The sequence below is a fragment of the Mycteria americana genome, chromosome 4 (assembly GCF_035582795.1).
Source record: "Mycteria americana isolate JAX WOST 10 ecotype Jacksonville Zoo and Gardens chromosome 4, USCA_MyAme_1.0, whole genome shotgun sequence".
Classification (NCBI taxonomy): Eukaryota; Metazoa; Chordata; class Aves; order Ciconiiformes; family Ciconiidae; genus Mycteria; species Mycteria americana.
Window position 1 is genome coordinate 14,396,846 of NC_134368.1, and position 13,290 is coordinate 14,410,135.

Consider the following 13,290-nt stretch of genomic DNA (forward strand, 5'->3'; position numbering starts at 1 on the left):
AATTTGAGTCACTTGAGTATAGCTCTTATTGCTGTTCTGTGTAATAGCCTTAATATCTTAAAGTCATTGCATGCTTAAGAAGTTATAATCTATTTAAATGCCATATGTTGCTTTAAGGGGTGGGGTTTTTTGTTCATTTCTTAGTATGTGTTTGTAGACTAAAAACCCATTTCTAATTATCCATTACCCATGTGCAAAATTTACAACAAAATACTTCAAGGAAGGAGGACTTGCAGTTTCAAGTTTATTGCTGCCGTTGTGGTCTTTAAAATACAAACTTTGGGGTTCCATAATGCAGTTAGCCTCTGTCACCATTATTTCATGCTTTCCATCCTCCATACAGACTTCACAAGCTTCTGACGTCTGGGTCTATAACAGGAGTCATTTAAAGCCCCCCTCCCTTTGGCCGAAGAAGCATTTGTACATGACAGGCAATCCTCACAGCCATCTTCTGTGGACTCTCCCTGAAAGGGGCAAAGCATCTCAGCTGGTGCCTTCCCAATTTCATGGGGTGGATAATCAATATCTTAAAAGTATAAAATGGTCTTTGGAGCAATACAGAGTCAATTTTGAGTTTGGTTTGTGATCCAAAGATGCCACCCAAAGATGGTAGTGGTGTCTTTTTTCCTTGAGAGTCCTTTACCACATTTTTATTTGAAATCCAGGCATGGAAGAAATGCCAGCCCTTCCCCAAGGATAAACACCACTATGCTGTCAGCCTGGCATGTAACTCAGTTTGGTTATCTGCTGGGTTTTTTGAGATTACCTTTGATTTTAAACTTAAGAATTCAGAACTGTGGAAGCAGCCAAAACAGAAATCAAGGATAATCTACTTGAACATGTTGAATTTTTAAAATTAAATTAATTATATTTACCAGTCATTTAAAGGAGGTTGGAATTTCAGAGACAAGACAGCTTTCAGACCTCTAACTGAATATGGATTATCTTTCATTTGCAACAGAGAACAACCAGATGCACAAAAAAGCCTGTGATAGAATATCCCTGCTGGATTTGCTAATTAATATTGACCTTTCCAAATGAATGATGCTTGTTGTATGACTAGAAAACAGACAACTTGTTTTTCTTTTATGTGAGCTCTACATTTAAAATACACTCTTTATTTCTGCATCTGGTCTCATGTCAGGTTATCATCAGAGAGAGACAGCCAGCATTCTCCCTTTGTACACTGAGAGGCCACTGTCAAAGTAATGTCCACTTCAGGCAAAATCTACAAGGTTTCATGTGACAGGAGTGAAACTTATCTGAGCTTCCGTACTGATTTGACCCCATGCTTTAATAAAGACTTGTTCTCCTTATCCTAATTCTGGATTTATTTTATAAGCATGCACTACAAAGGCATATATTCATTGCTGGGTTTATATCCCCAATGAAAAAATGTGCCTGTATCCTGATAATTTTGTAATTATGACTGTCACTAAAGATCTGTTACTACAATTTCACACATGCTAAACTGGATCCTGGAAGGGATCCTTCCTTCTGCAGGAATCCCATTGAAATTTGGTAGAAGATTGCCTTTAGCATGGGCTCCAAAGCTTCCATTCTGCTCAGTTTGGATGAATGTATAATAAAGACATTTAAAACATGGCTAATGAAAGTTCAGAAGTGTTTCTACAGAAATGCAATTATGTCTATATAGTATTTCCTCCAGTTGTGCAAGATATGTTAAAATTAAATCAGAGGAAGAAAAAAACTGATTTATGTACTTCTAGCTAACAAATAGTAAGAGGAAAGATAAAAGCCTGAAGCAATGGTAAATGATTTATGATTGAAGAGGTGTTTCATTAACCCCTCTCCCCCAACCATACACAGATAAAGCAAATAATTGCTGTAAGATTGCTTTAATTATTCAGTCTATTAAAATTCCTGTCTTGTTTGCTTAATTTTTTAATAGCAACAAATACTGCTTTTCAACGTCTCATGAAACCAACATTATTCTTTCAAGATCCTGTTTCACTGGGGGAAAAAACCCCCACTTATCACTAACCTTATATACCAAGATCGGAAAGACTTATGCATGTATTTGGCTGTAGAGGAGTAGTAGTTTTATGTCCCATTAACTCCGTGGGATTGCTCACAAGATGTGGCATTAAACACACACATAAGTCTTTGTGAGACCGAGGTTTAAAGAGGCTTGATCTTCCAGATTAGCTTTACGTTTTTTCACTTCCTTGCTCTCTTTAGCACCATTTCTCTTTATTAACAAACTCACTGGCAAAGTTACATTAATATAAGCAACACTGTAGTGAATCTCCCACCCACTGATCTTTAGCTATTGTTCTGGCTTTGCCTTTCAGCACTAAGGCACTATCCCTTGTGGTTTGTGACAAGCTGCAGCAACTCACTGCAGATGGTAAAACAGATTCTTAAATATTGATCTGAGGCTCCACTTTTAAAAGTTATACTCTCTAGAGGTATTGATGAGAAGCCTGGTTTTAATATTGGGTCATTGGATAAAGGAATGCTTTGCGGTAGGTGGACTTCCAGTCTTGTGGTGTGGAGGTAGCTTCAGAAACTTGCTTTTACTCAAAGAAGGAAAATAATGTGTAAGTGACCAGGGCATGAAGAGGTGGCTTCTGAATTATATAAAAACAAATAGAAAATTGAAATATAAAAAGATACTACTTTTTCTGTTTAAAACAGGATAAGAAACTACAGGCTATGGTAATATAAAGTGTTAAATAATTGTGGTTAGTTGTTTATACTTCATGTCTTATAAAATAATTGTATTTTAGATTGCTTATGAAGGTGGACTCAAAAATTCCCACACATGTATAACCATACTAATCAGTGTAGAACACGAAGGCAGGATTGACACATTAGCAAAACATCCCGATCTTGAAAGAGAATTTCTGAAGGAGGTGAATGTCTGAGTGGATTGGCTTAATACAAAACAATAAAACATTCAGAGATAGTGAAAGATAGAGTAAGTAACAGTGGTAAATCAAACTATTGTCATAAACAATGAAGCTAAAAGGCATAAAGAGACCATGAATTTCAAAGGGAGCTTTGCAATTGGTCTTGATTCACTTAGAATGAACTCAGGAACTCTTTAGTATGAAATCCTAAAGTAGATTTTAAACAGTGCATAATAATGACTGTACCTGGGCAGACTAGAGGTCCTTCTAGCCCAGTATTCTGGCTCTGATAGTGAGCAGTAGCAACACCAGCAGAAAATGTAAGAACAGAGCAAGTGTATGATCTTTAGCCCCTGCAATTTGCGGTTGGAAACTTGGGGTTCAGGGACTTCAGTGAGAGTGAACTTACTGCATTTAACAATACTCAAATGGATGTTTGGGGTTTTTTTTCCTTGAATTTGTGCAGTTAGTTTTGAACCTGTGTATAATTTTTACCATTCACAATATCTTTCAGTAAAGTCTTCAGTAGCTTAATTAGGCATAGTATGAAGAGCCATCTGCTCTGTGCTTACCCTTTCCTAGTTTCACTTGGTGACCCCTACCTGTTGATGGGAAGAGACAGTGTACAAAGAGAACTGTTGTTCCCTATTCATCCTGTCCATGCCACTCCTAATTGCAAACCCCTCAGTCTTTCCTAGGCTGAGGAGTCCCAGTCTATTTAGTCATTCCCTGCATGGAAGTAATTTGATACTTCTGGTCATTGTTATTGCCCATTTTTGTGTCTTCTTGAGACCTCTACCACATTAGAGATAAGACCAGAACTACACATAGCTCAAGATGCGAGCATATCTTGAATTAAATGGCACCAAAAAAAATAATGCTTTCTGTGTTGAAGGATAGTAACAAGTGTCATGGACTTAAAAAAATGAATGTGATTAGTATTTTTATATAAATTCAGTGAAATTTAGCTTAGGTTTTTTATACTAAACTTTATGAAATATATATTGTGGAGCAAATCACAGCTGTCCTGGGGAATGGTGCTAATTTGCCATCCAAACTTATTCGAGTATAGTTAAATAATTTGTGAGATTTTTAGCTTAGGATCATGTTTCGTGAGAAACATTTAATTAGTATGACCATGTATTCCAGAAAAAAAGAATGTTTAAAAGTGTTTATTTATCAGCTATCAGGGGACATCTTTTTCTTTTGCAAGTTGCTGTGGCTAGCCTGTCAAGATGGGTGAAATTCCATACATTTCAAAGTGCCATTTTCCAGTACATTTTAATCAGATATTGCAGCCATTTTCGTTTGGGATCTGAAATGAAAGAGAGACTTAATTTAGATGGTAAATTGTTTGGCCTGGGTCTGCATCAGTTTTCTGTGTTTATGAAACTTAAAGCCCGCTGAGGGATTCCCTGATCCACCACCAGTATTTCCAGATCCCATTGAAATACACCTGTTGTGTGTATACATGTGTAACCCAGAGGTTGTCTGGAATAAGTCCTTAATTCAGCCTAACTGCAGACTGTTTGCATGCTTGGATAATAAAAAAGAAAATTATTCTCCCTTTCTTGTTCCAGCATCTTCGCTGGCTCTGGCCTCTACAGTCCTCTCCCTGTTTGTTAAACCCACTGCCTCTTTTTCCAGTGTTGTCAAAACTGTCTTCACCCATTTGTAGCTGTGACTGGAACTGGACAATTTTCTACATCCATTACCTGTCCTTAGGGGGAGAGAGAGAGTTATTTCATGGTGCAGGATTTCCAAGGACTTAAATCTAAGTAACAGCACTTAAATGCTGAAAAAACAGAAGTTTGCAGGACAGGATGCAAACTATTAACAGTATCCTCTAGAAAAAAGCTTTAATAAGTTATTATTTGTTCATAAGTAGAAAGAAAATTGCTTCAGCAGAAGCTTTGTTTTTCTGCTATAGGGAATGACTTTAAGGCTGCTTATAGTTTTATCCTATGAATGATGGAATTTCTTACCAAATCTGTGGATCTGGTAAGCTTTCATCTTCAAGTTTTCCCTGGTTTTGTTTTTGTTCCTCCCCCGGATAATCGCATGTTCTGCAAAATATGTAAGCATGATTCATCTTTGCTTTTCTTTTAAAATATATTTGGCTTTGTAATAGCAAAAAGTTGGTTTTATTGGTAGTTCTGCTTTTGGTCGGCAGTAACAGAAGTTTTCAAGGCTCATATCTTTATGCCTTAAGGAGTACACAGCGTTACCATCAAGGGTCTTCTCCCTTGCTAGTTCTCTTTTTCTCTTTGTTTTGTTTACCAATATTTCACCATAAACCCTTGCAGTTATCATCGAGTGCTCAGACCACGATAAGAAAATTTTGCCAAGGCATATACTCTATGTTTCTCTCTTTTAAAAGCAATGAAGGATTTGTTTAACTGACTACAGCTGACATTTCTTTTATCCCATCAATGCATTATATAGTTATAAATTCAGGTCAAAAATAAAAAGTAGCTCCAGATAAACTTTCATGATATTAGATAGATAGCTTTTCTAACCCCTGCCCCATATTATCTCAGATACTGTTATTGCTTTCCTTTTAAATAGATCATTCTTCTTTGTGTTTTTAAAGTCATTATTCGTATTTGTATTTTGGAACCCTCTGTGCTGTGAGTGCTTGTGTTTTTATTTCATCCAGACAAAAGAGTGAGGGTAAGAGGAAAAGGAGAAGTGAAGGAATAATGAAAATTCAGCTGAGGCATTACCCAAGGTCCTATAGTATAATGTAGAGAATCATGCATACTCCTTGTTGCGATGATTTTGGGAGGAATACAGGATTTTGTATGCTATATTGGATTCTGACACTGCACCCACCATATGAGCCATTTTTAGCATTATTACTACTTTTTAAAGTTCACATATGCCAGAATTTACACCATGCAATGATTAAAGCTCTGCCCAGCAAACAAAATATTAGTTTTCAGTGGTGCTGGAGTCTGGAGAAAACCAATGACTCCATCAAAAATGTGCATCTTTGGAAATGGGACAAACAAAGAGAAAAACCTTTTATGAGAACATGAGTTTTTATGTTTTCTGAGGCTGAGTTCTTTTTGGCTATTGTTGGGATAATGGTTGGTTGACTCCTAAAATATATTTTAGTTACAATCTACTCACTACTTTTCAGTGGAGTGCGCACAGTAGTGCTGATTGCTGTATCACTTTCCTGTGTTCCTAGCTGTTTGATATCCCTCTTTCACAATTACATATTTGGGAAACTGGAATATTGTACAGCAGTGAAAGGTAGCTGGCAAAGCAGAAGAAGAAGGCAGTATCGGTGACTACCAGGTCTCTCTCCAGACCATTCTAGTGGGATTTCAAAGCATGCACTCACACCTCATGGCCTTTGCAGTTTGTATGGTGTATGTTGAGCGGAGTGAGACGTTCCAGTCTACACATTATCAGATGTTTTTGGCAATTAACACAAAACTAAGAAACAAGATGTGTAAGGAAGGTCACATTCACATGAGTAGCCCTAATTTTTGTCAGCCATTAGTTCTTGTTTAGAACTGAACTTGAAGATTAGTTTGGGGTTTGTTTTTTTTCTTAATTGAACGTGTCCTGTCCAAAATGTATAGCTTTCAAGTTTGTGGAATCAGGCCCATATGAAAATAAATGGGAAGTTGCAGTGGCAGCACCTACGACACCCAGAGTGCAACTCACTGGCTTGATGAGAGCCACAAGGGTGTTAGTGGGAAGTGCCTGTGCACCACACTCTTCGTAGGTACTGCCCGAGGCGTCTGCTTTCTTTTGGCCAGTGTCTGGAAGGGAAGCTGAGTGAGATGGACCTTCCCACCCACTCTAGCTGTTCCTGGCTTTTTTTTTTTCACTTTAGACATCTGCATATATTTCTGCATGATAAATCCACACCTTAGATGCCTTTCTATCCACTCATTCTGAAGAGAGTCTCCATGTCTACATTAGATCAGAGAAATTCAAGGAACACTAAGAATTTTTTTTACCAAGAGATAAGAGTTTGTTTTTCAGCAGATGGCAGTTCCTTTTGAGAAAGAAGCAGCATATTTTTATGCTGCAGATTTTCTTCAGGATTCAGGAAAACAGTGCTCTAGCAAGTATCCTTCACCCAACCCATCCTTCTCTCCAAAGTCTGGACTTAATTCTGTGAAAAGCTACCCTGGTTTTTAACTTGTGAGCAGGAAGCCGTGCAGAAAGGGATTGAACATCTTTATTTCCCTAAGCAGACTTCCCAGCTTACCTACATATCTGCCAGTGGAGTAAGGGGTAGGAATGGTGTCTTCCTTGGAGGCTCCTCTCCAACACTGGCTGTACTCAGAGATATGCTCAGCTTCCCTCTGTAATCCCATGATATTTCTCTGTTCCACAGTCATCAAGGTGATATTTAAGTCTGAGCAGTGTCATGAGAAAGCTCAACACACCACACCATTTGTGATTCCTGTGTTCATTAGTTTGCAACTAGACAGGTAGCTTTATGTCTTTCATACAATGAGCACTGTGAAGGTTATCAAGAACAATATTAATGAAAGTTAAATACCCTTTTTCATGTGAGAAGTTAGTTATTAAGTTAATCAAGAAATTAATTGAGGAGTATAATAGAATTTGTAATCGAATCTCAGTAAAGTTCTGATTCCAAGTCCTGGTCTAACAAGATTTATTTAGATGTGGAAAAGTAAGCTCAATTTGAAGTCTTGTGTTTTGGGTGCTGATTGTGCCCTGGCATAAGAGGAGCCTCCAGAAGATAGGTCTAAACTGTAATGAACGGCAAATGTGTTTCCAGTGCAGGCTGGCAAACTTGATTTTGCAAATGATGGGCTAGCACCATGTTTTCTCCTATCAGCCTTTAAGAGGCCGGGGTTGAATTTGAATTGCTTGCCTGAACTGAAGTCCAAGTCACATGGCTGTCACTGCTGTCCTGATTCCAATTACTCAACTTGTGTTAGCCAAACTGAATGAAGACTGTGCTTTTTTTGCAGTGTATGCATAACCTTATGTTGATGCTAAACCAGAAATAGCTAAGACCCAAGGACACTGTATCTCACCTTCATTTCCTGAGGCCAATGCCTTGTTCTGGTTGCTCAGGCATATGCTGCTAGTTGCTAAGCTTTCTCTGTAACACTGGGAGCTGCTGCTTAATTTCCTGTGACAGTTTTCCTGGGTTGGTTATGCTGACTATAGGAACTATCTGCAAAGAATTGCTGCTACTAAAATTTCTACCACTATCTTTTTCTGTAGTGATATGACGCCTTCATGCCTGCATTAGTTTCTGCGGTTAATTAAGCTAAGTCTTTCTAATACTTACTGTGGTAAGGATAGAAAAGCAATAAACCCGCAGATAAAGGATGAAATGGTTTAATCTCATTAATTAACAAAATACAGAGTATCCAGGTACAAATATTACTCCTCTTCTAATCATTGGGAGTTGGACGAGATACATAGAGCCAAGAAAATATATCTCGGCTATAAATGAAGGTATAGTTCAGTTAGTATGGGGTTTTTTTGTCTTTCCTGGTTTCAATAGCAACTTCACATCATAATTAGGAGGATGAAATTCCTGCCAGCCAAGTGCATAGTTTGGACAGATTAAAGGGAAGAGGTATGAGAAATGATAATTGCTTTGTGCTTGTCAGACTTCTATTGAAAATCTGACAGGATAATTACAAAATACCTGCTTTGCAGAATGTCTAGGCAAATTTTTAAAGAGCTATTTAAAGTTGTTCGTTTACAGTCTGTCTGAAAAGAAAAGTTTTTTCCCCCTTTTTGAAGTAGTTCATTACCATTTAGATATGTGGTACATGTTCAAATATAGACTTTATTCTCATGTGCACGCCTGGCTGCATTCCACTGCCCACCCCCAAAGAAAATTGCCCATAATTTTTTGCGTTACCCCACATACTTCGCCCACGTACTCACCCTTAACTTTCAGCAGAACATTATTTCACCTGATGGAAACTGTAACCTTGTTGCTTTCAACAGTCTGAATCATAGTCATAGATAAATTAATTGAAAGAGAAATGTTCCAGCAGACTACACAAATAACTGTTTTGACTGACAGTAAAAAGTTGTTCTACTTTCAGCACGTTTTCAAGTCTCATCACATGGCTTTTCTTTTGAAACTTGAAAATTACGCTCACCAAATTGCCAATTTTCAAAGACTATTCTAGACATAGATGCCAAAACTCTACTGATTTTGCTGAAGGACCCCGAAAGCAGGACTTTCTACTAAAGTTCACCATATGAGGTCATTTGGATCACAGGGCCACAGATACCTGCAGAAAGGCAAAAGAGTTGCTCTAGGCACCTGGCAGGCAGGGCTAGGGTTAGTGCAGGCTTCTTGGGGAAGGATGAAGAGGCCTTGTTGAGTAGTGGACTTGTAACAGAGGAAGTAGAGCCCACTAATACCAGTTGTTTCAAGTTCCTGCAATTCAATGTGAGTCATCCAGTATCATTATTATATACAGATGAACAGGGATGACCAACCTCCTAGCTACAAGAGCTGGATTTCACAGAATCACAGAATCATATAGGTTGGAAAAGACCTTTAAGATCATCGAGTCCAACCATAAACCTAACACTGCCAAAAACCACCACTACACCATGTCTCTAAGTACCTCATCCAAACGTCCTTTAAATACCTCCAGGGATGGCGACTCAACCACTTCCCTGGGCAGTCTGTTCCAATGCTTGATAACCCTCTCGGTGAAGAAAAATTTCCTAATATCCAGTCTAAACCTCCCCTGGCGCAACTTGAGGCCATTTCCTCTTGTCCTATCACTTGTTACCTGGGAGAAGAGACCGACCCCCACCTCTCTACAACCTCCTTTCAGGTAGTTGTAGAGAGCGATGAGGTCTCCCCTCAGCCTCCTTTTCTCCAGGCTAAACAGTCCCAGCTCCCTCAGCCGCTCCTCATAAGACTTCTGCTCCAGACCCTTCACCAGCTTCGTTGCCCTTCTCTGTACACGCTCCAGCACCTCAATGTCCCTCTTGTAGTGGGGGGCCCAAAACTGAACACAGGATTCGAGGTGCGGCCTCACCAGTGCCGAGTACAGGGGCACAATCACTTCCCTAGTCCTGCTGGCCATGCTATTTTTGATACAAGCCAGGATGCCATTGGCCTTCTTGGCCGCCTGGGCACACTGCTGGCTCCTATTCAGGCGGCTGTCAACAAACACCCCCAGGTCCTTCTCTGCCAGGCAGCTTTCCAGCCACTCTTCCCCAAGCCTGTAGCGTTGCATGGGGTTGCTGTGGCCCAAGTGCAGGACCTTGCACTTGGCCTTGTTAAACCTCATACAATTCACCCCAGCCCATCGATCCAGCCTGTCCAGGTCCCTCTGCAGAGCCTGCCTACCCTCCAGCAGATCAACACTCCCACACAACTTGGTGTCGTCTGCAAACTTACTGAGAGTGCACTCGATCCCTTCGTCCAGATCATTGATAAAGATGTTAAACAGAACTGGCCCCAACACCGAGCCCTGGGGAACACCGCTTGTGACCACCGCATTTCCCTGTATGGAGGTACTGTAAGCAATATTTCATGATCCCCTGCCTTGTTGGATCGTGCAGCACACAGACCAGCTAACCAGCGTGTACCAGACATCACCAGTGAGGAGCCTGCAGACTGGCCAGCTGGTTCTGGCAACCAGGGCAGGCTTTGAGTAACCACCCTTCCTGCGGATGCCAAGACCGTTGTGAGACCACATGTACACCTTTCATGTGACGGGGACACCTGAATTTTGGTTATGTCAGGAAACAGGGCGTGGGCACCCCAGAAAGGATGGCCATAGAGGAACTGCCTTGCTATAGGTAGCTGTAGTCAACTAACTGGTGTATTTACGTAATTTCCCAAAGTGATGCTTTGGGCCCATAGCTATAAGGTTAATTATTATAATATTTAAAGCTTACAGTTTGCATTTTTATATAAAGATAAAAGAATAAATTAAGTGCTGGGCATATAATTAATTCTGTATCGTGTTCGTTGGTACATTGAACTACATTGTTTCACAAGAAATGCACAGTACAGATTGTACAACAGAGCATTTTTTTATAGAATTCTAATTTCTCTCTTGCTTCTTTTTCTTTGAACAGTTTATGAAGAACCAGAAGACCCCAGTAACAGATCATTTTTTTCAGAAATTATCTCTTCAGTGTCAGATGTCAAATTCAGTCACAGCGGTAGATACATGCTAACAAGAGATTACCTCACTGTCAAGGTTTGGGATCTGAACATGGAAACAAAGCCTGTAGAAACATACCAGGTAGGTATCTCCTACGGCTTGAAATGCAACAATATAAAAGCATCTCTGTTCAAAAACTGAATGTTTTCCTAAACTTCTCATTGCTTGGTCTGAGAAGCTGCTAGCTAAGAGAGCTGCTAAACAAGGTGGTTAAAAACCTTCTAGTGACGTCCTTGTAGTTGCAAAAGGGCAATTTCAGCATCAGTAAGGAAGGGTAATGCCTGGGGAATCAGGGTAACACTCACTGTGGATTGGGCTCTTGAAAGAAACGATGCTTCTAACAAGGGAAATAATCTCTTCACTTTGGCATCTGTTTTCAGATGATGTATTTCACTATTAACATTTAAAAGAAACTGAGGAAAGGATTTTGTGAGTTGCTTAGCATTCTGCTCCCACTGGGACAGCTGAGAGTTTACACCTTTGTCATTTAAAAACTTTTTTTAAAAACTTCATCTATGCGTTTCTCCCTTGTGCCTAGTTCTAGAAGCAATCAGTGTTAAACCCTAACATCACCACTGACACGGCAGTTTGCGAATGCCAGACAGACACATCTGGTTGCCTGAATTCATTGCGATATTATCCAGACAAAATGCCAGTGGCTCCAGCCGGCACTGAGTTTGTACTCTGACATCTGTTCTGTTTGGCAATAGAGGGCTGAGCTTACATTTTTTGACTCTGCCTTGAAGAAGGAAAATATGTCTGTGACACAGAAACTGCTTGTTATGAAAATGCAATGAGAAAAAGCTGTTAAGCTACTGCAGAAGAGTATGCAAAGTAGGAAAAATGTCATTCATCTGGCTCCTACTGCTTACGTAGAGACAGTCCTACGACACTGCTGGAACAACCCCGTGTTTTCTGTGTCTATATAATGGCAGGTGGGGTAAACTATCATTAAGGCTGGTTTTAAGATAACATGTAATGAGAGTTTTGTAGTGTGACTTGTCAAAATAACCAAAATTTGACATCAGTAATATCAAAGTTACATTTTGGTGGATACTCTCCAGTGTGTCTCTTGTTAACATTGGGAAGTCTGAGCCTGTATACCTTTAAAACTACAGAATTGGTTTTGCTCTGAAAATGGCAGTACTTGTAATGCTAAATGTGTTAGAAATGTTGATATGCTGTGAAAATGAAGTGGGAGGGTAAGGGCCAGACTGTGTTTTATATAACAGAAGCATATCTTAGATTTTAGGAACTTAGGTAATATATTATTTTATACTCATGCTAATGGAGTAGGCAACCTTGTCCCTGGAGAGGAATAGCTGGTCAAGACAACCTGTTTGTCTTGACTTTGACGTCTGCTTTTGTTTCCTCATGTAGATAGCTGTGAAACAAGCTGGCCACCTTTAAATCAGTCTGACACCCAACAGTGAGGCCGATTAAAAAGTTATATTTCTCCATGCTAAGATGTGGAAAATGAGTATAATGTAAATTTTTCAGTACTGATTGTTGCAATCAGAAGCTTAGTAAAAAAAAAAAAAGACCCACAACAACAATAACCCTGCAAATATAACAGTGTTGTTGCTGCCTTACTTTAACCTATGGATTGCATTTCATTTTCAAATACTTATCCAGTGCCTTGTAACGAGTATACAGATGCATTGCTGAGCATTGCAGTGGACTAAAGGGGAATCTGGAATTCAGGGGCATTAGGAGGCCGATAGCACAGGACTGCATAGGAGTCACACAGTCCAACTGCCCTGGGCAACCTTTCATGTTTTTCAACTGCAGAGAGTAGAGAATTCTGTTCTTAAGAAAAAGTGGTTTAAATTACTCTTTTAAATAATTTGTCTTAGAGGTATCTCTCTCACATACATAAATCTCATATATAAACTTAGAATTCTCTCAAAAAGATTTTTGTGGTGGATCACCCAAAGGCAATAAATAAACCTAACATTTTCAGTTATGTATCCACATAATTATGATGACATGTATATCATTAAAAGATTAAAAGATTGAATTTCTCATTTCATCCACTGCATGGTAGCCACGTAGATATTGTCTAGCTGAGAGCTCATGAAGAGGGTCACAACAGGAGATTTCCCCACAGGGTTGTAAGAAAGAGCAAAGTCTATAACTGTACTGCTTCATTATCAGGTTACAATTTTAGTATCACAAAAAAAATCAAATTCCTTGTGCAAGTTCTTTTCCTTATCGATGCTGTGGCTAAAAGAATGCTATTGCAT

General features: G+C 39.3%; 1 protein-coding gene across 3 annotated transcripts in view; it reads left to right on the forward strand.

Moving 5' to 3' along the window:
* Positions 1 to 13,290, forward strand: part of PPP2R2C (protein phosphatase 2 regulatory subunit Bgamma) — a 203,417-nt gene that overhangs the window by 175,176 nt on the left and 14,951 nt on the right. For all 3 annotated transcript variants that reach the window (XM_075499719.1, XM_075499720.1, XM_075499721.1), the window contains one exon: positions 10,956 to 11,125. In XM_075499719.1, coding sequence (XP_075355834.1) covers positions 10,956 to 11,125 — 170 coding nt within the window. The remainder of the gene's footprint in view (positions 1 to 10,955; positions 11,126 to 13,290) is intronic.